A 27,559-nucleotide genomic window follows, 5' to 3' on the forward strand; every position below is an offset into this window, starting at 1 on the left:
GTACCAGTGTGCCTCCAGCACACAGCTATTTAGGGTTTCTCTTCCTTGAGAGCCCTGAGCCGTGGCTACAAATCATAATGTGGAAGGTTTTGAAAAATACCCTCAGCTCCCCAGCCACTCACTGCATCCCTGTTTGAAGTCAGCGAGCTAAGAACTACAGTGATTCCATCCCTTCCCAAAGGGTTTATTAAAACACAGAAACCAAAACATACACACAGAGTACGAGTGAAGATAACACTGGTTAGTCTGTCCAGCCTTCCCCAGGACACCCTTCAGAGCAGCTCAGGTGTGTGCCCTTGGGACCCCTGCTGAGACGCCCCCAGCTGCCCCCAAGCATCTCCTCTTGCTTCCCCAGGGTGAGCTGGATTGGGCAAGGGTGGAACAAATGCCAGCCTGGCCTGGGCAGGAAGAGAACTCCCTGCAGTCTAGCTTGGCCCTGGCAAGCAGCAGGGGCCTCCCTCCTCTCCAGGCAGGAGAGCTGCCTCTGAGCTGGGCTCTGGTCCCTGTGTGGCTATGTGGAGCGTTCAGGACATACACACACCCAACAGGCCCTTTCAGGGTTATCATACCTAAAAAAATACTTTGTTTAAAAAAAAAATCTGAAAATAAAGAGGGAAAATACCCATGAACACAAGGACACCGACGACTTTGGGCTGTAAACTTCCGGGTATATAGATCGGGCAGGTGGCTTCCTCCACGCTGTGCTCTGTGCAGGAGCGCACGGGGCGGCCATCCACCCTTTGTGGGAATGTCAGGACAATGAAGGTGGAGGGTCAGGCTAGGCCCCCAGTCCCCGTCCTTGGCACATACTAGAAGTTCCAAGCATCAATACCTGTCCATTCCCAGCGTGGCCCCTGCAGGACCTGAAAAGTCCTGGGACACAAGACCTAACTGGTTGCAGGTGTTACTGAGCCTGTCAACCCACATGGGTGAGGGGGACCCAGAAGGTGAGGGAGAGAGCCCTGGCTCACAGGTGGCCCTGGGGTATCGGAAGCAGAGGAAGTGAGTCAGAGTGTCTGGAAATGTGTCGCTGCAGCTCTGACAGCTTGAGCATGAGGACCCAATTCTATCAGCAGCAAAATGAGAGCCACCTCAAAATGTTGCCTCTGTCCATCATTGGCTAGCAGGAGACAGCTGAGGGACCAAGGTGAGGGCACCCTGAAGGGGTTTTGTCTTCTCTCCAGCTGCCTGGGCCAGTTTACCCTCCAAAGCCTCCCAGTGCTGGTCACAGGGAACATAGACCCTCCCAGGCCAGCAGGGGGCTCAGGTCAAGCTAGCTGCAGAGAGAAGGCCAACAGGGTTTGCTCTAGGAAGCAGCAGAGATGGAGGGACAAAGCCAGACTCCTGGGAGAAGTCATTGGAGAAGTGATGAGCCCCTGAAGTAGAGTCAAGGACACAGACTCTGTTCTGTCCCACATGTGCCTCTAGGCCCATGTCTCAGGACCTGTCACGTGTGGCAAAGGAGGCAAACACAGTTCCGAATGGGGCCAACAGGGCTGATGACCACCTGGCCCAGTGGGATTAACACAGAGGCCCTGGGGTTGGGGAGCAAGCTATGGCAGCCACTCCCATGCAGGGGACAGCCCTTCTTAAGAGAGTGGGGGTCAGCCACTATAATATACTCAAGCCTGCAGATGTCCTGTCTGTGACCAGAGCCCCCAGCCCTCTGCCTACCCACAGTGTGTGGACAGTCGCTGGCCTTAAGATTCAGATAGAGACTCAAGTGTGGGAGGTGTCACAATGGAAGAAGCCGTGGGGGTCCAGCCCTCCAGGGGTTCAGAGGAGGAACTATGTTACAGACGTGCACATCTGGGCTAAGGAAAGGCTAGGCACCTGCCCAAGTGTCCTCAAGACAAGCCTTGGAGACCTGCCCCCATTCCTGGCGGGCCTGGAGACGCTGCATACCTCCACTCCTTTCCCAGGCAGGAGAGTCTAGCCCCTCCAAGCTCCCTCAAACCCAACTGGCTTCTCCCCACAAGCCCCTTCCTCGTCTTCAGAGTATACTGAACCCCAGGGCACCTGCCTGGGAAGTGCCATGACTAGGGCTTGGAAGTCTCCAGTTGAGCCAGATGCAGCTCCGACACGGGCTCACAGCCTGGCAGGATCCACCCCACCCACACCCCAGCATGGGCCATGACATTGTGCCCGCAGGCTGGGATGGAGCAAGACAAGTTGGCGTGCCAACACTGACAAGGGGAGATGGTCCTGGCTCTCCAAGGCATCCCTGCAGGAAATGAGGCCAGAGCCTTGATAGCTCCAGCTAGGAAGGATCTAAAGAAGCCCTCAGGTCCAGAGTCCCACCTCCACACACAGCTCTGTGCGCACCCTCTGAGAACCAGCAAGGGCCCTTATGGCCCCTACCTTCATGCAGCAGTTGCCCTAGTCAAGGCCTCTCTAGAACCAAGACAGCAGAGACATGCCCAGGCCCAGGAGGGACTGGCTCCTTGGCATCCGTGCCCAGGATTCTGTGAACAAGGAAGTCTGTGCCACGGTGAGTGGAACAAGTCTTCCAGGTCCACTCAACAAAAAACGACCCTCGTTCCTGGAGTGCCAGCTCCCACCTGCCTACACCACACTCCTGCAGACAGCAAACATCCAGAAGCCCCATCAGGGGCTTTGGCTCAGCTCTGGGTCTGTCCCACCCTCTCTGCCACACATCAGTGGGGCCACCATTTGTTCACTGGAAACAACAGAGCCAAGAGCCCTTGAGATACATGCCCCTGCCAGGAGATGGAATGTGCCTGGTGGTCCCCAACCTGAGCATCACCAGGCTAGGCAGCCACTCTCCAGACCTGGTTCCCCGTAGCGCAAGGGTCCCGAGCAGGCTGGAGCAGAAGGGCAGTCACACAGGTACAGACAGGGGCAGGGGACATACTAAGGGCTTCCAGAACAGGCTGCTGCATTCTCCCCAGCCGGAGTGAGTCCACAGAGCAGCACCAAAGGCCTCCAGAGATCTTTCCCTTGAGGTCTGGAGCCTGGTGACAGACAGGGGTTGCTGTGAGTCTGAATCTTCCACACGTCATCCAACTTTTTTATCAAGACAAATACGCTCGCATCTTCGGTAGGAAAGTGCAAAAAAAGTACAGGTAAATGGAATTTCCTCTAAGTAAGTCCCTCTGGAAAAGGTGTCAGGGCCTTGCCCGGCGTGGCTGTGGATGGGATGCTGTGTGGAAGAACACTTCAGCTAGGATGAGGTGGCACTTCTGGACTCCTGTGCAGCCAGGCTGGGCCTCGTCCTCTGTGTGATAGAATTGCTTGATTTCCCTTTTGTATTCCAACACCAGCTCCTAAAAGGGCTGTAGCTTCTCCCCCATGGGGGCTGAGCAGGCGGCCCGGCTGCGAAAGGCAAACCAGTGGTTTACACAATCGGGTGGGCCAGGTGGCCAGGGCCCCCACCGCCCATCCGGGTCATAATTATGAGCAGGGAGAGCCCCAGAATTAAGATCCCCTAGCCCCAGGCCTTTGTGCTACCTGTGAGCTGAGCCCACATGCTGGAGTGTCAGCATCCAGCAGGCCCAGCCTGGAAGCTTATCCAGAGCTCCTGGCCCGGCATCTACCTTACAGGGACAGACAGGACTTGGAGAGAGCCACCAGGAATGGTGACTTTCCTAAGTTCCCCCATCTCTACTCCCAAAAGCCATTAACACACTCAACCCCTCAGGTACTCTCTCTCCCTGGTCCTGAACAGAGAGTGAGGTATGAGTGCAGAGCCTACCATCACGGGGGACAGTGGGGGCAGGACAGGCTCCAGGCTAGGAGCAGTAATCACATGGATCAGTGACACCTGGCCAAGAACACATGTGCACATACAGATGCCCACATGAGTGTACACACACACACACACACACACACACACACAACCATGGCCAAGTCTAAGCTAGAATGTGACTCAAAAGCTACCAGAAACATTAACACTCCAAGGCTCAGAGGCATGCACCAAGTGCACAAAAGGACAAATTGGAGGGTACAGGAGGATGGCGTGGCCAGCGAGCCCCTCACCTCAGCTGGAAAGGAGCGCTGCAACAGGGAGAAGTCACGAGGACGGCTAGATGTCTGCCAAGAAGAGATCAGAGCATGGGCTTGCCTGGTGTCCCCAGCAACGGGCAGGCTGGGCCCTAGAGGGCACCGTGTGCATGCTGCCCGGAAGCGGGGGGACCTACCAGTCACATAGGGCCCCAGGGGCATCTGGTTGTAGTTGACAATCCCTCCCGGTCCAGGGCCCCGGAAGTTGGGCCCAAAGCTGTTGTTGTACATCTGAGAGGAGCCGAAAGCGCCCTGGAGGCAAGGACCAGCTTGACAGGTGACAACCAGAACATCGCCCAAGCCCCACCCAGGGGCACCCACCCGTGCAACAGGAGGACTCAGGCCCGTGAGGCAGTGTGCAGGCCAAACCTGACCTGCTGGATGGTGGGGTCACCAGCACGGTTGGTCAGGCGACTCAGGATACTGCGCTCAGACATCTGCAGACGGGCGGCCACCGGGGGGATACGTGACAACATGGAGGGCAGGCGAGTCACATCCGCCTTCATGTCGCTCAGCAGTTCCTCCAGCTGGTTCAGGACTGCAGGGTGGAAGGGCCTAAGAATGGAGGGCTTGGTCCACCCTCCACAGCTGCCGTTCAGGTAGTGGCCAGGAAGGTGCCATTTGCAAATGTCACATCACACACTCAAAAGTGGGTACCATGGGGTGTGCTTCACCAGGCTCTCCAGAGCCTGGGAAGCCCAGGGTTGCCAGTTGGAGAGATAAGATTTACAAGAAAAAACTCCTCCAGGGGTCCCTGCTGGCAGCAAAAAGCTCTAAACTCCTCCAGGGGCCCTTGATGGCAGTAAAAAGCTCTAGACCCTTGACCCTGGGTTCCCTGGCTGGACAGACAGCAACCCCACCTGACCCTTGGACACTAGGCTCACAAAGCATAGCTGCCAGAGGGGACAGAGCATGGACCAGACTTTCATGTGGGAGCAAACGTTAGCCACATCCCTTTCCAGCCTGGGCTGTGCCCCGCCTCCAATGAGCCTGGGAGCCCCCAAACCAGAAAGGCAGAGATTTGGAGTGAGACTTGAAGGAGACGCTGGAAAAAAATTTCCCCTTCCTAAGTTCCAATGCCCTTGCCCCAAGATGGAGACACTTAAGATCGAGTGCTCCCCGGGCCGGACCACCAGAGATGGGGACAGGGCTCGCTCACCCTTGTGCAGCACAGCGTTGGCAGGCTTGTTCCCAGCGAGGGACTCCTTGGACAGGTGCTGGTGGCTCTCAGCAAGGCACTCCACCTCTGCCAGGCGGGCGTTGAGTGCCATGGCTGGGTGGTTGGGATCCTGGGTCATGTTGAGGTACGCTGCCCTCCGGAGCTGCTCCTCAATCACCAGTGCCTGCTCCAGCAGCTGGGGGATGGGGTGATGGGGGGTGACAGCACTGGTCTGGCCCCTCGTCCCAGTCACTGTGCGACTCCCCCAGCACCCACCGAAGCAGAGGCTCTGGGCCAAAAGGAGAGGAGGCCTACCCCCTAACTCTCCCTCCTAGCCTGATCTACTGGCCCTAGGACTCCTCCACACTGGAGCTCTGCCTGCCGACACTGGCTGACAGACTCCCTGAGGAGAGACTGACCCAGGTCTAGCAGCTACAGGGATGGGTCGGGAAGCTAGTATCCCTGGAGGCCCACCTTGAACCTGCGGGCCAAAAATTTGTTCTTCATTTCCAAATAGTTGCCCTTATGGATCTCAGACTTGAAGGGTTCATTTAGGATCATGTATCGAGGGTCATTCTGAATGTCCTGCCAGCGGGCATAGCCATGCCTGGGCGGTACAGTTAAGGGCAAGCTGGCCATGGGAATGAGGGGCTGGACAGCAAGGGTGAGGTGGGCCAACCGGGGTCCCAGCTTGCTGTCAGGGACCAGGCAAGTCACAGCTTCAGCGGTGATGAAGACCTTAGCAAGGCTCTGAGAGGTGCCAGGCCGGGCCTCGAGGCCTCCTAACGTTGACTCCATCCCAGCACCCAGAGGGGCATGTGCAAGCCCCACCCCCTAGAGCCTAAGAATGTGGTCTTATCCAGGTGTGATCAAAGGGTCAGACTAGGAAAGAGGGAGCCTAAATCCAATGACTATGTCAGGAAAAGGGGACTGGGGAAGACAGACAGATGGCCACAGAACACTCGAAACACAGAGGCCTGCCAAGCAGGGTCAAAGTTTTGGGAGCTCATCAGAGGCTAGGAGAGGGATGAAGGTCCTCCCTAGAGCCTATGAGTCCCCTGAGGACCAGAGAGACAGAGCAGAGTCACCCCAGCCGGGCTAACCAAGGATACGTCACGATGCCCGCCAGCAGCCAGTAGTCATGGCGGCGGTGCCAGATTTCGTAGATTTTCCCCGAGGACACAGCGGCCCGTTCCTCATTCTGCCACAGTGTGTGCAGTTCTGAAGAGAGGAGCCAAGGTGAAAGGAACAAAAGGCTTCCCCCACACACACTCCTCTCCACCCCTCCTCAGCTTATGCACAGACTTCCTCAGCTCCAACCATTAGAGGGACGTTGTCCTAGCATTGCTAAGAGGGGCATATGATGGCCTGTTATCAACCATTCGGACCCCACATAAAATTACCATCTGCCTAGACTCCTGGGAACCACAGTGGGGAAGGGGACCCACAGCCAGGCCCTTGTCTCCTGTCCCACCTCCATACCTGTGAACCCCCCATCTGCGATGTTGAACATGAACTTGAATTTCCCATTCTTGTCATCTTTCTTCCCCTCCTCGTCTTCCTCTCTGTCACCGTTTTGCTGTGTCTCCACGGGTTCCTTCTCCTCAGCCTTGGGGTCATCTGGTGGGGAGGGGACGGGCCCAGTTCACTGTCTGTCCAGAAGGCATTACTACCCAAAGCCCTCTTCCTACCAAGCCCTGGGAGGCCCCAAAATGAGCTCATCACACATGGGGACTTAGAAAGGAAGCCGCCCTTCCCCCACCATTCCATCCTGAGCAGATTGACTGGGCCAGACCCTGGCACCCCATCCCCCAGCACACTAGACCCTCAGAGCACAGTGAAGGGACCCTGAGGGGTCTGACCAGGGGGTGCTGCTCTAGAGCCAACATGCAAAAAAAAAAAAAAAAAAAGAAAAAAAAAAAAAAAAAAAAAACCTGAGCCACAGAAGTCTGTGAACCAGGTCTCCCTCCCTGGGTGACTGGGGATGGCAGGGGTAAGCGGAGAGGTAGGATGAGTCTGTCCCCTGGATAAAGAGCCATCGTGACAGGAAGCACTTGCAAGTACAGGCTCCTGTCCTCTGGCTCCAGCCAGGGCTTGGGGGTAGCACCCACGAAGCTGACCGCCAGGCTTGAGGCATGGGGGTGGGGGGAGCCCACACCTGGCCTGAAGTCGCTGCTGTGGCTCAGGCTCAGCTCCAGCTTGTCTGAGATTGGCTCCTTGTCTGGCAGGACTTCCTCTGCAAAACAAGAGGGGGGCTTGTGGGCAGAGGGGGGCCCTCATCCATCATAAGTGTTACAGCCCAGAGAGCTCCCCAGGGGGTAGGGCCGCCCTCCTCAGGCTCCTTAAAGGACCACCTTCAATGCTCGTGTACCAAACACCTGTTCAACTAAAGTAATCAGCCAAATCAGTGTGCATACATGAGTGTGTGTGCGTGTGTGTGTGTGTGTGTGTGTGTGTGTGTGTGTGTGTGTGTGTAGGCCAGAGGTTGATGCCTGTGTCATCCTTGTGATCCCCTTATTTTTTAAGACAGCCTTGTTAAACCTGAGTTTGGCTAGACTGGCCGGCAGCCCCAGGGCTCCACCTGTCTCCACCAGCACTGGGATTATAGGCACGTGCTGTATTTTGGGGTTGGTTGGCTGTGGGGTGAGAGTTGGTTTGGGGTTGGTTTTGGTGTTTTCCATTTTTGCCTTTGCTCTCTGTGTGGGTGCCGGAAATCATACTCAGGCCATCCTGCTTGCACATCCAGCCATCCCCAACGTCCCAAAGTAAACTTCAAGGCCAAATCTATCAAGAGGGACAATAACTATTACAGACTACCAGCAGCTTCTTCAGCAGGAAGACACTAAACACCAAAACAAATGTTCACCTAGCAACATAGTCTGGTGTGGTATTGAACTTGCAATCGTAGTGAGATTTTTAACATAAAGTCAGGAAGTGACTGACCATAGCAGACACCAGTGGGAAGATTAAACCAAAATCTTAGCAGTATAATTAGCAAGTTCTACCTACTGATCAAAAACAGGCATTAAGAACCTCACACACTTGCCTTTTTCAAGTATACACTAGGCATTTACAAACCCCAGCTGTGGTAAGCCAGAAAGCAAGTTTGACAGTGTTGGATGGTTCTTGTTTTCAAACAAGAGCCCTGTAATCCAAACATAACCCAAGAACCCCAAACTCCACAGGACTAGAGTCTGTGTATAAAGACTGACAGCCCCACCCACCAGCACCCAGTCAGGGTAAACAGCCTGGAGTATGGTCCAGAGACCTGCCCAGGGCCATTAGAAGTTGTGCTCTACCTTTCAGTGGCTGCTCTGGAGAGCCCTGGGCATTCTCCACCTCCTCCATCCTCTCCTCCCGAGCTCTGTCCTTGCTGTCTGTGCTCTGATGCTTATCTTCACCCTCTGCTCTGTCCAGGGCAGTTGGCAGGGCCTAGAAGAACATGTTAGGGAGCTGCAGGACCTGGGCCTTGGCAAGAATGTAGGGCAGGGAATATGGACAGGGCTGGGAGCCCTCAATCCCAGATGCCCCTACTTGCTCCCTGCCTGGTCCCCTAGGCCCAGCATGGAGCTGAGAGCCAGGAAGGCCTAGGCTCTACCCAGCTGGGCTGACCAAGCAAGCTCCCCCAACACTTCCCACTGGCCAGCCACCATTTACTCCATACCTGGATTTCCAGGGACTTCTTTGGCTTCTGCATGCCTGATTCCTTCTCCTCCATGTAGCCCAGCTGGGCCTCCATTTTGTCTGCAACATTAAGGGAAAGAGATGAGACAGGTGGGCTTAGACAGGACAAGGGAGCAGGGCAGGGGAGGGGTGCCAGAGGAGAGAGGGGCCTGGCCTTGTGGGTGCTCTACAGTGGGAGAGATGCGACGGCAAGGCTCCAGGTCAGGCCTCCAACGCAGACCCTAGTAGGACACCTTGGGCCTGGTGAGGCCACGGTGGGCACTGTCAGGATGGAGTAGGCACACATTGCAATTGCTCACTGGAAACAGGGGGAAGGAGCGTGGCTCAGGGCCGGGTTTCTTTACGGGGAGATGGAAAGGCTCAGCAGGAGCTGCTAGCCAGAGGCTTTAGAAAGGCAGACTGAGTGGCATGTGTGTGAGTAAAATCCCAAAGCCGCTGCTAAAAGGAAAAGGGTCTGACAAGATGCGGTTTGGGGGTGACCCTCACACTGTGGGCTACACGGAGGACTTGGTCCATGTCCCATGACCCATAAACTCTCTCAGGCTCTCCCAGGCTCTCCCTAAGCTCAGACCTGGCAAGCCCAGTGGGGCCGGTGGGAGCTGTGCAGGACTGGCTGGCACGGGCGTGTTGGGGTCCGAGGAGATCACCTCGCCAGGCTTCTTGCCCTCAGGCCCCTCGGGGACCAGGTCTGGGGTGCTGTACTTCCCATTGACATGCTCAAACTCCTGCACCTGGGGCAGTAGAAGAGCAGAGGGGACAGTGGTCACCACCTAGAGACGCTCACAAGTCAGAGAGTGCTGCAGGCTTGGAGAGCTGCAGGCTTGGGGTGCTGCTCTCTCCGGGACTAATAAGAACAGACAGATGCCCTTCTGACCCAAACTTCTGCCGGTGTTTCCACTCCCTAGAGCCGCTCTCTGGCCTCGGCCTCCCAGCCCTCGCCCTGCAGGGCTCCTCCAGTCTGTCCCTTTGGTCTGCCTCAGGCCTGGATAGCTGTGTGAGCAGACCAGGCGTTTGTGCTTTGGCAGCTGCCCCACCACCAGGGGCAGTGTCAGGGCCACATGCCAGCCAGAAGGCTAGTAGAGGCTTACTCACCCACCTTCTTCCTAACCAGCGACATGACCCCAATCCGCGTGAGCACGTGCTGCCTGGACAGGCCCTCCCGGGGCACGCCGTCTGCGAAGGTCTCCGCACCGTCTGCCCCAGGCTCACACAGGTGCCGCATGAAGAGGGACACATAGGCTCTGGGTGGGGAGGACTGGGGCTCAGGGAGTGAGGGGGGCTGGCCGGACCCCCAGGGACCTCACGGATGGAATTCTCCACCACAGCATGCCTTGAAAGCAGGCCTGCGGGAGCCATGCCCCTGGACGGGCGGAGGAGCCTCCTGGCCGGAGACCCTCCTTACACTCCTGGCCCTGGACAGCCAAGTTCACTATCCCAAATAGTTTGGGCAGGAGGGCCGCTGGCCAGTGTTTTGTATAAATCAGCCCTGCCAAACACACCATGCCCAAAGATCTGATGGCCATAATCTCTCCAGGCACCCTTGGCCAGAAGGGAGTAGGCATGTCCGCTGGAGGGGGCCCACTCCACCAGGCAGGGGAGGCCACTCCCTCCGGGGCCACCACCCCACTCTGACCCTTTACCTAAACTCCTTCTCACTCTTCCCACGGAGGTCCCGCACCAGCCAGTGGGAGTTGAAGGCATCCTGAGGAGGCATGCCCCAGCGCATGATGGCATTCAGGAAAGCCTTCCGCTGCCTGGCATTGAAGCCCAGCACCTGGCCAGCGTGGAAGAAAGGGGTGTGGTGCCAGGTTAGCCAAACAGAATTAGGATGGGGAAGAAAAGCAAGGGGAAAGGCCGGAGGATCCCTCCTGGCTTCACCGCTATGTAAGAATTCCTCCCCCGACCCCCGTTCCTCCTCCATACCCCAGAGATGTAACAAGGAGTGTGCCTGGGAGGTGCCGGGGACCCTACCTCAATGTTGCCCCCAACTCGAGCCAGAAGAGGTGGCAGGGGCTTGTCTCTGTCACTCTTCAGCTGCCTCCGGGACTGTCGCCGTCCACCTAGGGTACAGCCCACCGCAGACCCTCAGGCTGCTGTGCAGGGGGGAGCCTCCTTCCTGAAGCTCCCAGGGGACACCCCAAGCCCGGCCTCACCTAACCACCACTCCCAGCCGTGCTGTGATAAGCCAGGTCCCCCACTAACACTAACTAACACTCACTCTGCCCTTCCGGCCTCTCCTCAAAGTCCTCGTCCTCGTCCTCGGAGCCGAGGGAATACTCCGACTGGTTGTCCGAGAGCTCGTCCTGCCATTCTGTAGGCAGAAGATGGGCATGGAAGGGGTCTGCCCCAGCCTGATGCACCTAGGCCAAGCCCAGCCACAGCCAACCGGTTACTCTCTCAGGAACTCAGCTACTAATCCCAGAACAGGCCGACACACTCAGGAATGACACTGCTACCCTGCCCATTTCCACAGTTGGAAGCACAGTTGGAGGCTCGTCCATACCCAACACTGCCCTGAAGCCACCTGAGTGACAGCCAATCTCGTCCCCCAACCCCCCCCCCCCCCCCCCCCCACACACACACACACACACGGTTCCCCAGAGCCCTGGCTCCCACTCCTGCCCTGCCCCCAGCCCCCGCTCACCACACGCACCCTGGTCCTCCTGAGAGGCATCGTTGTAGTTGACCTGCTTGCGGATGCGCTTGCCCTTGCCCAGGTTTCGGGCCAGGTCCTCTTGCTGCTGCTCATAGTGATGGCGCAGCAGCTTCTCCCAGTAGTCCGGGTCCACATTCTCCTCCTGCTTAATCACCTCCCGCTCCACCTCCTCCTGGGGGATGGGTGGGCACACCCAGTTGCTTCTCTACACCTCCCCCACCTCCACAGGCCCAGAGGGCAAGTGAGGGGACTTGGCTACTCCAGGAAGCCCTCCCCCACCAGCCCCAGCTGGTCTTCTCACTGCTTCTGTCACTGTCGCTCACTCACTTCACATGTATGCCCTGGCCTTGGTGGGGGACTGTAGGACCCAGACACTGCCCTTGGGGTTTGCGGTTTTAAAGGGAAGCATAACCAGTGCCCACATTTGCAAGGAAGGCGGCAGGGGCTCAGAGGATGTGGAAGAGCCAAACGGGAGAGGCTAGGAGCTGTGGAGCAATCAGGCTTTCCAGGACACAGGAGGGAGATGAGGTAGAATGTTCTAGAAAAGGACTGGAGGGTAGGGAAAAGGCTAAGGGTGGGGCCACAAGGGGCAGTGGCCATGGGGTGGGCCATGAGCACTCAAAGGTCTTACCACGCCGTCTTCCTCCCGGACCACATACTGTGCCACCTTGAAGGAGCTCAGGTACTCGTTCATGTTCTGCAGCTCCGTGTCATCCGTGGCATCCTGGTTCCGATCCAGCAGCTTGGATATGGCTGCGTCATCATAGTGGATCACACTGCTATCTTCCACATCCTTGTTGTCACCTGGGGGTGGACAAGGCATAGTGTGTGGACACAGGTGTAAGGTTGGCCCAGGTCCAACCTTAGGATCAACCCCTAAGGATGGCGCTTCTGCTGTGGTGAGGCCCGTAACGGGCAAGGAAGCTAGGCCACACCCTGGGCAGGTATGACAGCTCCCTCACCACCCACCACCCAGCAAGGGCCTACAGAGGACAGCTAAATGGGATGCCACGGGCAGCAGAGGCCCTCCTCCTGCCCAGGAGCCTGGGGGTGGCTCAGGTGGCCACCTACCTGGTGGGGTACTGCCATGCTTTTTCTTCACACTGGCAGCCAGAGATCCGCCCTTGGAGGACTGTATGTCAGGGGTGGGTGTGGCAGGCCTCTGGCCCTGGGACACCATGCCTGAAAGGCAGAAGAGGAGGGATGCTGGTTCCAGGGTCAGTGGACAGGGCTGCCACACTAGGGCACTCTGGGATCTGTCACAGGCTGGGAGTAAAGGCGGGGTCTCAGGGTCCTGGATGGTTATGTCTGCAACAGGGCCTCCTCAAGCCCCACGACACTGCCAGGAAAGGGGGCCCACCCTCCATGTCATCCTTGAAGAGCTCCTCTGTCCCGAACTTCAGGATGTCGTCCAGCTCCTGCTTGGTCATGGAGCCCGACTTGGAGCCCAGGCCGGGCCGCACCACCAGGTGGGTGAGCATCATCTTGCGCTTGGCCACCTGAGTGATGCGCTCCTCCACAGAGGCCCGTGTCACGAAGCGGTAGATCATCACCTTCTTGTTCTGCCCGATGCGGTGAGCGCGGCTGAAGGCCTGGGGGAGACCGCAGCTCAGCACCCAGGGTTTGACTCAGGGCTCCAGGCCACAGCTGGGTGCACCGGGAAGGACCACACGTGTCAGCCCAGGGTCATGCAAGGGGCAGCCTGATCACGTGGGGAGAGCAACGCATGTGCGCACAGCTCAGTGTGGAAATGAAGCAACCCAGGGTCCCAATGCGGAACCTTGGCAATGTGGCCTATGCCTCACGGTGTGTGAGTGATGACTGAACAGCAACGCCATGTGCTGGGAACACGGCCACCCTTGAGAGCCGCAAGACCTGGAGACTGCCTTGGATGGTATGCCTGGGACTCCAGTCTGTCTTCATATGACATGGCCCTGGTGTGACAGTGTATATGACACACTGTGTGTGTGTGTTTGTGTGTGTGTGTGTGTGTGTGTATGTGTGTGTGTGTGTGTACCCCAAACTGTCTAAGTGTATCATGTTCTGCCCCAGAGTGAGGTGATGGGAGAACACTGGGTGGTTCTATTCCTACACCCTCTTGTTCTCTCTCCATCCTTCTTCTCATTCCATCTGTCCCCTCCATGTCATCCTCTCCCCTCTGACCAGCAGGCTCCCTGTATTGCTTGTTCCCTCCAACACTGACACCCCCTTATGGGTCCTGTGACTCCCTCAGCCTGCCTCCTTCCATGACCAGGCCCCCTTCAGGCTGGCGTGGCCCAGCAGGGGGCACAGACCTGGATGTCGTTGTGTGGGTTCCAGTCCGAGTCATAAATGATAACGGTGTCTGCTGTGGCCAGATTGATGCCCAGGCCGCCGGCACGTGTGGAGAGCAGGAAGCAAAACTGCTGGGCCCCAGGAGCTGAGAAAGGGGCCAACAGGCACGTGGGAGTTAGTGGGCACACCTGGCAGGGGTCAGGTGGACAGCGGGTAAGAGGGCAGGAGAATCGGAGCAAAGGTTGCCTGGCAGAGGGTAGGAAAGAGGCTGTGAATGCAGAGGCACAGCCACATCTGCCCTTAGAAGCCACGTCTGCTGGGCTCATGCAACCCCACTGATGCCAGGGCCTGGCTGAGTCGGAAGGAGCCGGAGTCAGAAGGAAACCAGCGTCCAAGGTCCAGATAAGTACCAACCAAGGAGGCCCAACTACTTTGTGGCAGGTGGCATTTCCTTCTCGGTCTGCCTTCTTCTGGTCCAATCCTAATGCTGCGCTGAGTCTCCTTAGAACCCAACAGACCATAAAAAAAAAATCTCTGGCATGGTGGCACACATGTAAGGCCAGCCCTGGGAGAGCGAAGTGGGAGGGTGGGGAGCTAGAAGTGAGCCGGAGCTAGATAGTGAGACCTTGTCTTAAGATAATAAAGCCAGGGCCAACAGCTGTGATCCAAGGGCAGGTGTGCTTCCTCCATTTGGAAAGCACTGTTAATTGGGTGGCCAGGCTAAGACCCCTGGGACACAGGGGTCCCTTGAGAGGGTGAGTACCATTGAATCTGTCGATGGCCTCTTGCCGGAGGCCCCCAGTGATGCCCCCGTCGATCCGCTCATACTTGTAGCCCTCGTACTCCAGGAAGTCCTCCAAGAGGTCCAACATTTTGGTCATCTATAAGAGACGTGGATTCATGAGTGGTAGCTACCCAGCCAGGACCCCACCAATGGTAAGAGAACGGAGACACCCAGAGTAGGGCGACACGCCTGAAACAGGCCACCCCAAAAGAAGGCAGCCTCCAGCCTCACCCACCACCCCTTTTCCAGAATGGCCCCATACACAGCCTCAGGTTCACTCCCACCCCACCCCCAGTGGGAGACCCCCAGCACATCTGCTGGCATCTAACACTGCAGACCCAAAACTTCCTTTGCCCTTTAACCACTACCAACCGCCTAAGCCCTGACCCCGCACCCCTTAGAGCCAGCAAGCTCCAACAACTCCCCTTTCATTATGTTCCCAGACCTCCACGCTTCCAGAGTCCTGTCTGCTCCCCTCCTGCCTTTTGATAGTTCAACCATGTGAAGCTATCAGCAGACACCTCAAAGCATGGGGATTTGGCTACTGCCCTTTGCCACCCGCTGTCATTGGTAAGTCTCAAAGTTTGCCCTCTCAAGTTCTGAAGTGCTGTATTTCCTAGCAGGTGTTCAGGGCCTGGCCTATCAGTTCAGACCTTCCTCTTCCATGGCACGCTTCAGATCTGTGATGCATGCTGGGAACTCCCTCAGCCTTGGGTTCCTGTTATTTACCCAGTCCGACATAACATTTTCTTTCAGTGTGTAAATTCCTCTGCATTTTTGAAAAAGTTTTTCATTTATGTGCACATGTGTCCATGTGTGGGTGTGTGCATGTGCAAACAGGCGGCTGCGGAGGCCAGAAGAGGGCGTCCCATACCCTGGAAGTGTGCCTGTGGGGAGTTACAAGCTGCATGATGCTCGGACCCAAACCCGGGTCCTCTGTGAGAGCAGCAGGCACTCTTCACTGCTGAGCCGTCTCTCCAGCCCCTCTGCGTTCTGATCTGCTGGTCCTTTCTCTGTCCCTTCCTGCTTGTGTCTGATTGTTTTCCCTTATGGATGACAGTCACACCATAATTTTTAAAAATCCAAAACTGCTTTCAGTTTTTCCAGGATGCTCTACCCTCTCTTCATCTGAATTCTGGTTAGTTTTATGGGATGTCTCAGTATACGAGTTCCTAAAGAGCTTGGGGTCTGCGTTTGTCAGATCATTTGGGAAAAGGACGCTGTTCCTGTCATTTCTCCTCTAGTACGTTTCTACCTCAACATAGTTTTCACAATGTGGGCGCCTGACTCACATTTTGTGAAAGAAATGCTATCAGCAAAGAAAACAGATATGACCTGCCAGCTGCCACCCAGTCCAGCTCTAGTCACTGGCCTGTCTTGCCTCTATGGACTCTGCAGCTGCTGCCCACCACAGTTTGCCACCACAGCAGCAGGCGCTGGCAACCCTTTCAACTCAACCTTTTGCACAGAACTAAACCCAAGTTCACACTGAGAAAAGCCTCACTCAGTCCCCGGCAAGGGTTTTGAGCCCTGGGACCCGCACCACTGTGGCCTCCAACACAGACCTGACCACTAGTTTGGGCAAGTGTCTCCTGAGTTACATTTTCCCACTCCAAAATGGGCAGCCTGAGGGGAGGGACTATACCTTCCTATCTGTGCCCAGACACCTAATAGAGAGACTGAAACATGTTGAACTAAACAGAGGGCAGAGGAAGATGGAGTAGGCCATAGAAGCCGGGTGGCCCTGCGTCTGCCTGCACAGAAAGCCGTGCACCAGTGGACCCTGAGGAGCAAGCTACAGAGGGGCTCCGGGAGCTGCTCCCATTGTGGGGTCCCCCCAGACCGACAAGGCAGGACATGAGGGTGAGAAGAGGCTGAACAGAGGAGAGGCCTATCATACCAGCCTGAACACCTGGGCCAGAGGGGCAGGTCCAGCGGGAATGAGATGGGGCATATGCTGGTCTCTATAGCAACCAGACCCTGTCTCCACAAGGCTATGCTGTGCCAGGGGCTCAGAGGCCACATCCAGCCCACTGGCAGGCTGACCCTTCTGCAATGTGAGCTGGCTCCGCCCACCTGGGAGAAGATCAGCACTCGATGTCCTTCATCCCGCAGCCTCTTGAGCATCTTCTGCAGCAGCATGAGCTTCCCTGAAGACTTGACCAGGGAGCTGCCATCGTAGGAGCCGTTGGGCAATACAGGGGCCTCCTGTGGACACAGCAGAGCAGAGCTTTGGTGGACTCTCCCTCTTGCTTGGCCTCAAAGAGACTGCAGTGACGAACAAGTGCCTGCCTGTGGTCTGGCTGCCCATCTTCCCTGCTGAGCTCAGAGCCCAAGCCCAAGCAGGCTCAACAGTATGGTCACATGGAGCCTGGCTCCAGACACACACTTGAGCATGGCCCAGGCCTACCAGCCTGTCTCTCTGCCTAACTCTGGAATGAAGCTCTGGGGTCTTCCCACAGAACCTGGCTTGCTCAATTGTATCTCTCAAGTGCATCCAACAGTGCCAACCCTTTGACTCCAGAAAGGCAGTTCAACCTAAGGGCAGATCCCAGAAGATTCCTAAGCCACACCCAGTCACAAGAAGGACGTCCAGCCGCCTGAAGCGAGGTCACCCCAGCACAGCCAGCTTGCCCGGCTCTGCAGTAATGGGAAAGCTGGGACTGCAGGAGATGGGTTTGAACCCAAGGGCAGTGATGGGCAGTCTCCCCAGGAGCATCAGCTTCCCAAGATCACAGCAGAGCTGGACGGATTCCAGAGCTCAGCGTCACGCTCAGCGCTCACTTCTGCTGCTTGGCTCATCCAGGATAAACTCCCTGGGGATGAAGTAAAGCCGGGTCGGCCCTCAGGTTAGCCTCAATACTCCCCGGAGGCCAATGCTGAGCCTGGGGAGGCTTTGGGACTACTGGGAGGGGTTGGGAAGAAATGACCTGGGGCCAAGCAGTGGGCAGAGGCAGCTTCCAAAGAACAGGATGGAGACACACATCTCAGCACTCACACTCAGGAAGGAGTGGAGGACTGGAGGCAAGGCACCCAGCCATGGGCACCTTCCACAGAGACCACAAGAAACCCACCACACCGGGAGGGGGGAGGGAGGGGCTTATGGGGGGATACAAAATGAATAAAGTGTAATTAATAAAAGTTAAATAAAAAATTTAAAAAAAAAAGAAAAAGAAAAAGAAACCCACCACAGCTGCCAGACACCCACACAGTGACCACAGAGAACATACGGTACCACACTGTCCACAGGGAACACATCATGGCTACCAGAAAGAACCTTCAATGGTAGTTCAACCGTGGCACCCACAGGGATCTGCCATGACCACAAGGAACTTCCCACAGCAGTCACATGAGACATGATGGCCACAGACACGCTATCACAGTGGCCACAGAGAACACAAAAGCCAGTAGACAACTACCATGAGGGCCACAGAAAACCTACCAAGGAATCCACCAAAGCAGCCATAAGGACCTGCCATGATGGCCACAGAGAACACAATGCCCACAGGGACCTGCCATGACGGCCACAGGGATCCACCACAGCAGCCACAGGAACCTGCCATGACGACCACAGAGAACACAACACAGTGCCCACGGGAACCTGCCATGATGGCCACAGGGAACCCACCACAGCAGCCACAGGGAAGAGGTATGGGTGGTTGCAGCACTTTTTCAGGTCCATCATGATGTTGAGCAGAGACACCTGGTTGCCGCCCCCCTTGGAGTTGAGTGCTTCGAAGTTCCGCGTGAGGATGAACTTGTAGTACTTCCTGCAAGAGGGCGCCGGGTAAGGTTGGCTGGAAGATCCAGACCCCGCCAGACTCCTGAAGGGCGCTCTCTGCCTTCAGAGAGGCTGGTGATGTCCCGGCCACCACATACAGGATGGCATGGGGAGCCCAAACGTCAACGGGAGACATTACTAAAACTTGGGCAGCCTGGCTAGCTGCTGAAGTCCACGGAGGGGGAAGGAGATGCACTGAGCCAGGCCTCCTGTCAAGCCCAGGAAACAGTCAGGAAAGCCAGAGGGGGCTGTGGTGGCTGATGACACGGCTGGGCCTTCGTCACTCACTTCTGCATCTGACTCAGCTCCACGCGGACAATCAGCTCTGTCTTTGCCGGCATGTTCTTGAACACGTCAGCCTTGAGCCGCCGAAGCATGTGTGGCCCCAGCAGGTCATGCAGCTTTTTGATTTGGTCTTCCTTGGAGATGTCAGCAAATTCCTCCAAGAAGCCTTCCAGATTGCTGCAACAAGAACCTGGGATAAGACCAGAAGCAGAGAGCCAGAGCAGACCACAGCCCTCTGCAGAGGAAATCAAGACCAGGGTGGGTGAGGCATGACAGGGGCCCCGGCCAGCAAGGCCAGTGGCTGGGGGTCCAGAGAGCCTCGGCACAGCTGAGTGGCCACTCAGGCTCCATCTGAGCCTGCATCACCCACATGTCACAGCCCTCGGCCACACAGGGTCCTTCCCCTTCCTCACAGCTATTCTGCACATGCGTTCTCAGAGACAGTCCAGATGACAAGAAAGGAGACTGAGGCTGAAGAGCACTCAAGGTTACTTGGGGCAGAGTGCCAGCCTGCCCTTGAACCAATACCCAAAGCAGGCCCCCTCCTCCCTGAGCTCCCGCCCCCATTCTGAGCAGGCCTAAGGAGGAGGGTGCCATCTTTATTCCCATCCTCACCCCATCCCAGTTCTGGCCTCTGCTCGCCATCACTGTGCTCACGTGAATCACTGAGCCAGAGGCAGGCAGAGAAGGAGGCACAGGGGTAGGAACCCAGGAGATGCCTCCCGGCCTTCTGGGACAGAGCTGAGGAAAACTATGGTTTGGGGGGGGGGGGGCAGCTGCAGTTTTCCCAGGGACGGTGAATGCTGAGACCTTCCCACACAAGACCATCATAGAATACTGCCCGTGTTCCCATTTCACTAATGGGTCCCCAAGAGGGTCTCAGAGCCAGAACTGCTGCCACTTTTCCACCCATTGCTCTGGCCAGGCTCAGGGGACGCACTTGAACCTCTCTGGAGTCAGGAAGTTGAGGAGATGGAACAGCTCTTCCAGGTTGTTCTGGAGGGGGGTCCCTGTCAGCAGCAGCTTGTAGTCAATCTTGTAGCTGTTCAGGACCCTAAAGAACTTTAGGGGGAAGGAAGGGGCTGTCAGGGGACATAGAGCAGCGGCCATGTCAAGGGGGTTAAGGCCTATGGCCAACACCTCTTACCTTGGACTGGTTGTTCTTAAGCCGGTGAGCCTCATCTACCACAAGGCAGGCCCACTCGATGGAGCCCAGGATGGCCTGGTCAATGGTGATGAGCTCATAGGAGGTGAGCAGCACGTGGAATTTGATCTGCACTTCCTTCTGTGGAAGGAGGCAGCGGGGACAAAACACATCAAAGGGACAGAGACAGAATTAGGAAACTGTGAGCAGGGACCCCACAAGCATTCTGGGAAGCCTCCATTTCAGGGACAAAGCACAGAGCCCTAGACCAAGGCAGTGTTGAGGATGAAGAACAGCCCCCCATGATTGCGTGCTGCACATCCACATTGGATCCGCATTGGACTAGTCTTGCGTGGAAAACGTTGAAGGATATAACTGCGACCAGGACTTGGTGGATGAACATGAGAGACTGCAGTTTGGGTCTCCAGAGCTCACAGAATGCCAGTCACAGTAGCACAGGCCTGTAATCCCAGTGAGATGGGAGGCAGGGACAGCAGCCCACAGGCTGGCAGGCCAGCTAGCCTGGTATATGCAGTGATGAGACCCTGTGTGAAACAGGGTGTATGTGGGGGTGAGGCAGGAGTGTCACTGTGTACGTGTGGGTCAGAGGATAATGTCAGGAGTCAGCTTTCCTGCTTGCCGAAGAGAAGCATTTTGTTGCTGCTATGCTGTGAACGCCAGGCTAGGTAGTCTGCTACCTTTTTTTTTAATGATCTTTTTACCAACCCTCTAAGAATTTCACACAATATACTTTAATCATATTCTTTCCCTACATCCCCTCCCACCACGCTGCCCACCTAAGTTTCATGTTCTTTCACTCTCAAATAAATAAAAGCAAACATACAAGTGTGCAGCCTGTTTTGTTGGCCAACTGCTTCCTAATCATGAGGCCTGACCTACAGTGTGGCTCACATACCCAGTTTTCTCCGTTGAAGAAAACTGACTTTCCCTCTTCCAGCAGCTATTCATTTGCAAACAGGTTCTGGCTAGGGCGGAACTGTGTGCTACTTCTGTGTGCTAGGGCTCCGCGTGGCTTAAGCTTGTGTGGATTCTGCACATGCTGTCACGGTCTCTGTGAGTTCATTTACTATCTACCCTGCTGCATCAAGAAGCTGCTGTTTGCTTGAAGTCATCCGCTGCCTCTGGCTCTTACAGTCTTTCTGCCCCCTCTTCCTTGGATATCCCTGCACCTTGAAGTGGGACCTGCAAGCTCCGAAGCAGTTATTCTGTCTTTGCCTCCCATTTTGTCCTAGGAGTGCTGGGATCACAGGCACATGGCCTGTATCTGGCTTTTTTTACATGAGGTCAAGGATGAAGCTCACGCTCAGGCTAGCATGGCAAGCTCTTTGACCCTGTCGTCCCACTGAGCCTAGCTGGGGTATTTCACAAGTGCAGACTGCCATCTCCGTGCTCCCAAGAGGAGCTGCTGGGTCAGAGTTTGCCCTATGACAAGAAAGACCCCCTGGGAATCCAAAGCACAATGAGAACACCAAGATGCTACGCCCACTGTTTACTAACTCTTGGCCCTCCCGAGATAAATACTGCCTTTCCAACAGTCGTATCCACCTGGACTTATTTTTGGAAACAAGGCTTGGCAGGTAAGAGTTACTTGGCTAAGGCGTGGGTGGCACTCCCTCCAGCATGAGTGGCATCTATATGAGAGGAAGCAAACCCAGGGAGGAGCATGCCAGAGAACAGGGGCAGAACAGAGAAACACAGCCATGAGCCAGGCAATGCGCAGCTCCCAGAAGCTGGAAGAGATGGAAAAGATGGAGGCCTCCTGAGCCTCACAGGGAGCCTGGCTGACCCAGCTGGCTTCCAGGCAGTCAAAAGCAGCTCTGTGGAGCTAAGCCTCTGTTGATGGCATGCCGTTACATCAGTACAGGACAACTGTGCTATCAGCCCGCCCGGGCTGGGCGCAGGGACCTGGACGCCACAGGGCTCGGTGGCTCCAGAGCCTCCTGGTCTGGGGTGAAGACAGCACTCACCTTCATGCGGAACACTTTCTTCCCACCTCGGATGGCGTTGTCCTCAAAGGAAAACTCGTTCTCACGGATCACAGAGCGGCTCTCCTTGTCTCCCGTGTAGGTGACCACGTAGAAGTCGGGTGCCCACATCTCGAACTCCCGCTCCCAGTTGATGATGGTGGACAGGGGCGCGCTGACGAGATAAGGGCCCTTGGAGTGGCCCTGTGGGGAGAGCCTGAGGTGGTGAAGCTGCCTGCCTGGGTGGCACCAAACCCTGCCCTCCGGGCACCCGCCTACCCAGCCCCGCCTGCCCTCCTGTCTGCCCACCTCCTTGTATAGGGAATAGAGGAACACAATGGTCTGCACTGTCTTGCCCAAGCCCATCTCGTCAGCCAGGATGGTGTCGGTGCCCTGGGCCCAGGAGAAGCGTAACCAGTTGAGGCCCTCCAGCTGGTAAGGGTGTAGAGTGCCTCCTGTGGAGTCGATGTACCACGGCTGCTTGTCAAACTTGACTGTGGGCTGGGAGGGTGAGGGGGGTACAGAAGTCAGCCTGAATCCTGGACCGCCAAAGCCAACCCTCAAGCCTTTACAGGCACAATTCCATCTGTCTGAGCCGTCCTGCTCTCCACGCCTTCCTCCCTCTGCTTGAGGTCTCACACAGAATGTCTCTCCTTCCGAGACACCCTTTCTGGCTCCACACCTTAACACCTGCAGAAGCCCCACTCACTCAGTACGTCACTCTGTGCTCCCTTCTGTCCTATGTCTACACACCGCTTTCCCAATGAGATCCTTCCAATGGACCATGTTCCCCATCATAGCTCTGGTCTTTTTGGGTTTTGGTTGTTATTGTTGTTGCTGCTGGGTTGTTTGTTTGTTTGTTTGTTTGTTTGTTTGTTTGTTTACTAAGTCCCCTGCAGTCCTGAGTGGCATCAAACTCAACTATGCAGCCAAGGATAACCCTGAACTCCTGATTCCACTGTCTCCAACAGTCGAGTGCTGGGGTCAAAAGCACGTGCCACCACACTTGATTTAAACCACCCTAACAATCAAACCCAAGGGCCTGGACTTGCTCGGCAAGCAATCTACAAACTGAGCTACATCCTCAGGCCGAGGCAAGCTTCTCAAATCATGCCCAAGGGCTCCAGCATGGTGGTGGGTGTCTTTAAGCCCAGAAATCAAGAGGCAAAGTCAGGTGACTCTCTGACCACCTGATCAGTAGGCTGGAACTTCCCACTGGCCCACACAGGCTCAGTGTCACTGAGAATGACCATCCACGAGGGCCTGGGGAAGGGTCGTTGGGAAAAGACCTCCCTCTACTGCCAAGGGTCAGGGTGGTGAGCCTGTTAACGCCACACACTTCCACGCTCCGTCCACTCACGTCCACAATGGGCGTGTCTGGTGGCTTCTCTTGCTTATCGTCCTTCAACTTCTTGCCCTTCTTGACCAGCCTCTTGGGCAGCCTGGCGTCCTCTCCCAGCATCATTTCCCTGGGTAAAGGCGTCAGAACAAGTGAGCAAAACTCAAGCCAAGGGGAGCCCCAGGGCCCGCCCCCGGCTGCGGCCTCCCGCACCTGTGGCCCCAGTAGGCCTGCTTCAGGTTGTCATAGTAGGGAATGTCAATGTCGTCGATCTCCCAGGTGCACTGGTCATAGGGCAGGTCCTTCCACTTGATCAGGTAGTGCACGTCTCCCTTCTTGTCGAAGCTGCGACACAGGAGCAGAGGGTGGGAGAGGCACGGACATCGGGCCCGGGCAGGGCACCGCATAAATGCCCATCCACTCATGCCCGTGGCCTCCTCGTATCCTGGGCCCAACCAGGAGGGTGGCACCACAGCAAGAGCTCCAGAGAGGCTAAGCAGCTTGCCCAGTGCCACACGGTTTGCAAAAGGAAATGAAGATGTGGAGGAAGTGGCAGAGACAGACATAGGCACAGGGAGAGGCTAACAGACGGCAGTGACCATGTCCTCTCAGCCTACTGCAGGGTGAGGCCACCCTGCTACGTGATCGGAACACGATGAGTGAGGGCCGAGAGCCTCTCCCTGCTCAGAGACTTCATTTTCTAACAGAAAAAATTCACAGCGTTTGCAGTATCAAGCCAGGGTGAGGGTCCTTCCTCACAAAGCCAACAAAGATGCAACTCCTGCAGGTGGGCAAAGCTCCGAGGCGGCCATGGGGAGAGTCCTCAGGGTCTCCTGCTCAATCTGAGCAGGCTCAGCGCCAGGCCAGGAGAGCCCAGCAGAGCCCAGTGGCACCCCTGACTGGCAAGTGGGAAGGCAAATGAATTGGGGAGCTGTGGCCTGGGGACCACGAACAGCAAGGCCAATTCCCAGTCACCATGGAAACCAGTGGCTTATTTTCAACAAGTAATTGGTAGTTATGCACGCTCTGGGAGCTTCACGGGCCCCTCTTTGGGATACAGAGGAAATTGTCCTTTCTGCTCTAGCATGCATTTCAATAAAATAAGGGGGCCGGCAATCCAAGGCACAGGTCAGGTACCGTCTGGAGTCTGGGAATGGGAGGGGTGCTTCATAGTCAATAAGGGACACATTTTTCTCTGTTTCCCCCACACCACTCCAGCAAGGCTTTGGCAAACTCTTGAGGTCCAGCTCAGAAGTCCACGGCCACAGGGGCTCTTAACCTCTGCCCTCACAGCAGCTGACAGCACCGGCAGTCAGGGACACAGTGGAAGGCCACCCAGCCCAAGCTGCCGCCATATGACAGGCACTACCTTCCTCCAAGGCTGGCTGGCAGCCGCCACCTCCAGCACCTGAAATCGGCAGAGGCTCACCCCACCCACCGCTTGAAATCTCTTCCTCCTGCTGGGCCTCCTTGCTCTGGCTTCCTGACCTCTGAGTACCTGGGAATGCCAGACATGAGTGAAGAGGTGGCACAGGTGTGCCACTGGGGACCCTGGCTAAGAAAGCACCAGAAAACTACCAAAAGGTACGGGGCCCTGCAGCCTCAGCTGTGTGATGCAGCCGTGCTGAAAGTATTGCTAATTAAAGATTTGTTTGTTTGATCTGATTCATGCTGGTGTATGCCTTTAATATCAGTGCTCAAGGGGCAGAGGCTGGCAGATCTCTGTGAGTTCAGGGCCAGCCTGGACTGCATACATAAATTCCAAGCCAGTCAAGTCAACATAGCAAGACCTTGTCTCAAAAACAAAAACAAATAAACAAAAAGAGCCGGGCACCATATTGTGCGCCTGTAATCCCAGCACCCAGGAGGCAGAGTCAGGCAGATCACTGTGTTCGAGGCCAGCCTAGTCTGTAAAGTGAATCCAGGACTACACAGAGAATCCCTGTCTCAGGAAAAAAAAAAAAAATTATGAGTACATGTGAATGTATGAATGCCTGTGTGTGTGCCTGGTGCCCACAGATGGCAGAAGAGGTTATCTTGGTTACCTAGAACCAGAACTACATTAGATAGTGAGCTTCCATATGGGTGCTGAGAACCTAACACAGACCCCCTGCAAGAGCAGCTCTAAACCAATGAGCCATCTCTCCAGCCCCCTTGCAGAGACAGAGAGAGAGAGAGAGTTTTAAGACAAGATCTCTCTTTGTGGTCCAGGCTGTCCTGGAACTTGCAATGTTGACCAGGCTGGTCTTGAACTCACAAAGATCTGCCTGCCTCTGCATCCCAAGTACTGGGATGAAAGATGTGTGTCACCAAGCCTGCCCGGAGCTGGGTATATTACTTGAATGCACCTCTTGGGACAGTCACAGTCACTGATCCTTCTTTCTTGGACCCTGCTTGGTTCCCAGACTCTTCCTGCTGACCTCAGTCCCTAACTTGGAGGGAGCCTGGGGCAGCCCAGGTCCCACCCCACCAAGATCCTACTTTGTGCACATTTCTCCACATTTCCCTTTATCCCCGTGCCTCGGGGGCTGTCCTGCTGTGGAGAAGGATGTTGAGCATGACAGGAGGTCCTGTGCAGGAGAATGGTCCTCCTGGCTGGGCAGCCACATGGCCTGCAGTGGGCTGTCTTTGCCCCTCCTCCTGTGGCTGTCCCGGCTGGGAGAGGCAAGCCTGGGCCACTCCACATACCACCTCACCTGTGGTTTAGGATACGGTGGACCATCATCCACTCGGGCTTGATGCCATAGCGGTAGAACCGTTCCTCCATCTTGGCATAGAGGGGGTCCTTGCTCTTCCGCTTCTCGCTCTTGCCGTCCTCGTCGCCAGAACCGTAATCGAAGGGAGGCGGCTCATCCATATCATTCTTTCTTTGGTAGTTGCGATACATCACGGTGTGGTACAGCTCCAGCTGCTCACAGAGGACAAGTCATGAAAGGGAGGTAGGCTGCTCTGCCCTGGTCCCCGACCCAGCCCTACCCTGGGCAGGACAAGCCTCCCCCTCAACTGAAACATCCAGCTCTCACCCAGCCTGACGGGGGCTGAACAGCACATGCCAGCCCAGTCTCATCTACCCCAGAAGGGTCCAAGGCTCACACCAGGCCCAGTGTGACCCTCTGCCCAGGGGTCTCACCTGTAGCTCCTTCACCCAGGAGCAGTGCCAGTAGGAGAGCCCAGCCCACTTGACAAAGAACTCTCTCTCAGGAATGCCCTCCAGAGGCTTGGGCGGGGGCATGCCAGGCTCCACCTCTGGTCCCGGCAGCCCCACTATAAAGGGAGCTGGGGGTTCTGTCCACCTCCAGTGTAGGATTCGCTGAACTTTGCCCTTCAGTGGCGGACACTGTGAACAGAGCATGGTCACCAAGTTTAGGGTTAAGTCACAACACTGAAGCTCCCACGACAACAGACTGTTTGTTACACAGGTCCCCAAGCCAAAACAGTGCCACAGGGACAGTGTGGCATCACACCCTTCCTCGGGTGCCCAACGAGCTGTGCGTGCACAGGGAAGAGCCGTGGAGCTTGTGAGTCCAAGTGGGCCGTTTGGACCTGACAACTTGCCAGTGATTTTCCCTCAGCTCCTGGCAAGTTTAGTTAAACCAGGATGGTTGAGCTCACTCCACGCATAAAAGATAAACCCCACTCAGCAGGGAACAGCTGAGCGAGGAGACAAACCCACGGCTCTGGACGGACTTCCATCATGCAGCCACACATCACCTCGTGCCCCCGGCCTGGAGCCCGAAGAACAATCACGCCCTGTCCTGACCCCGGAGCACCCATAGTGTGGGAGCCTCGCCTGAGCTCATGGACACTGCAGCCTGGTCTTCCTTCACCCCCAAGCAGGGACAGATGTGGCCTGCACATGCACAGCGGGCTGGCTGGGGCGGGAAGTCCAGCTCCCTGAGCCCCACACGCTCAGGCCCTGAGAGGCCATGGGGCTCAAGAGCTCTGCGGCTGGCGGAGCAGTGCACCTTCACTCCTCCCAACCAGCACTCTGGGCTGCCCGGAGATGGCCTCACAAGAGCAGTTCTGAGCCCTAGCTGGGCTGAGGTGAGATGACGAATTTAGAGAGGTGGCTCTGTAGAGGACAGGTCTCAGCTCTGCTGCTGTCCATCTGTGTACCTAGGTACTTCATCGGCTCGTTTCCTTGCCTGAAAAACTGGCCTCTCTGCCTCTGCCCCAAAGAACTGTTGGTGTCAAAGCACAGGTGTGGACATGCTCACACACCCCAGAAGCCATCATACTCTGGCCTCAGAGGGCAAAGAGCAGGGAGAAAGAGGCAAGGTGGAAAGGCAGAATGATTCTCTACACTCCATGGGTGTAAAGGGCCTTCCCAGGCCATGGGCCTCCTGGCCTCACCTCCTGCGGGGAGGTCTAGGAAGAACTAGGCACTACCCCATTCTCAGGAAAGCTATGAAGGCTGCACCCCTCAAGGGGCCTCTCTCTCCCCT

At 56.3% G+C, this 27,559-nt stretch overlaps 1 protein-coding gene across 3 annotated transcripts in view; it reads right to left on the reverse strand.

Annotated features, from left to right (window-relative positions):
- Positions 1-590: 590 nt before the first annotated feature.
- The window catches only part of Chd5 (chromodomain helicase DNA binding protein 5), a 48,851-nt gene continuing 21,882 nt past the window's right edge, over positions 591-27,559 (reverse strand). Inside the window, exons 10-42 of one of the 3 annotated variants that reach the window (XM_055615150.1) lie at positions 26,245-26,451; positions 25,811-26,022; positions 23,328-23,459; positions 23,136-23,244; positions 22,085-22,276; positions 21,779-21,979; positions 19,794-19,931; positions 19,587-19,708; positions 18,650-18,823; positions 18,209-18,350; positions 16,657-16,788; positions 14,560-14,677; positions 13,817-13,941; positions 12,883-13,114; positions 12,594-12,704; positions 12,154-12,326; positions 11,520-11,694; positions 11,085-11,177; positions 10,838-10,926; positions 10,507-10,640; positions 9,963-10,107; positions 9,438-9,597; positions 8,847-8,926; positions 8,482-8,614; positions 7,341-7,418; positions 6,665-6,802; positions 6,295-6,403; positions 5,657-5,789; positions 5,183-5,378; positions 4,398-4,561; positions 4,161-4,275; positions 4,000-4,053; positions 3,317-3,336 (exon numbers count right to left, since the gene is read on the reverse strand). In XM_055615150.1, the coding sequence (XP_055471125.1) occupies positions 4,046-4,053; positions 4,161-4,275; positions 4,398-4,561; positions 5,183-5,378; positions 5,657-5,789; positions 6,295-6,403; positions 6,665-6,802; positions 7,341-7,418; positions 8,482-8,614; positions 8,847-8,926; positions 9,438-9,597; positions 9,963-10,107; positions 10,507-10,640; positions 10,838-10,926; positions 11,085-11,177; positions 11,520-11,694; positions 12,154-12,326; positions 12,594-12,704; positions 12,883-13,114; positions 13,817-13,941; positions 14,560-14,677; positions 16,657-16,788; positions 18,209-18,350; positions 18,650-18,823; positions 19,587-19,708; positions 19,794-19,931; positions 21,779-21,979; positions 22,085-22,276; positions 23,136-23,244; positions 23,328-23,459; positions 25,811-26,022; positions 26,245-26,451 (4,470 nt within the window). In that variant the 3' untranslated portion in view covers positions 3,317-3,336; positions 4,000-4,045. Of the gene's footprint in view, positions 3,337-3,999; positions 4,054-4,160; positions 4,276-4,397; positions 4,562-5,182; positions 5,379-5,656; positions 5,790-6,294; positions 6,404-6,664; positions 6,803-7,340; positions 7,419-8,481; positions 8,615-8,846; positions 8,927-9,437; positions 9,598-9,962; positions 10,108-10,506; positions 10,641-10,837; positions 10,927-11,084; positions 11,178-11,510; positions 11,695-12,153; positions 12,327-12,593; positions 12,705-12,882; positions 13,115-13,816; positions 13,942-14,559; positions 14,678-16,656; positions 16,789-18,208; positions 18,351-18,649; positions 18,824-19,586; positions 19,709-19,793; positions 19,932-21,778; positions 21,980-22,084; positions 22,277-23,135; positions 23,245-23,327; positions 23,460-25,810; positions 26,023-26,244; positions 26,452-27,559 lie in introns of all 3 variants that reach the window. The other 2 variants (XM_055615149.1, XM_055615148.1) reach the window with 2 other exon arrangements.

This window comes from Psammomys obesus, unplaced genomic scaffold, assembly GCF_907164565.1.
Source record: "Psammomys obesus unplaced genomic scaffold, mPsaObe1.curated_primary_1811, whole genome shotgun sequence".
Taxonomy (NCBI): Eukaryota; Metazoa; Chordata; class Mammalia; order Rodentia; family Muridae; genus Psammomys; species Psammomys obesus.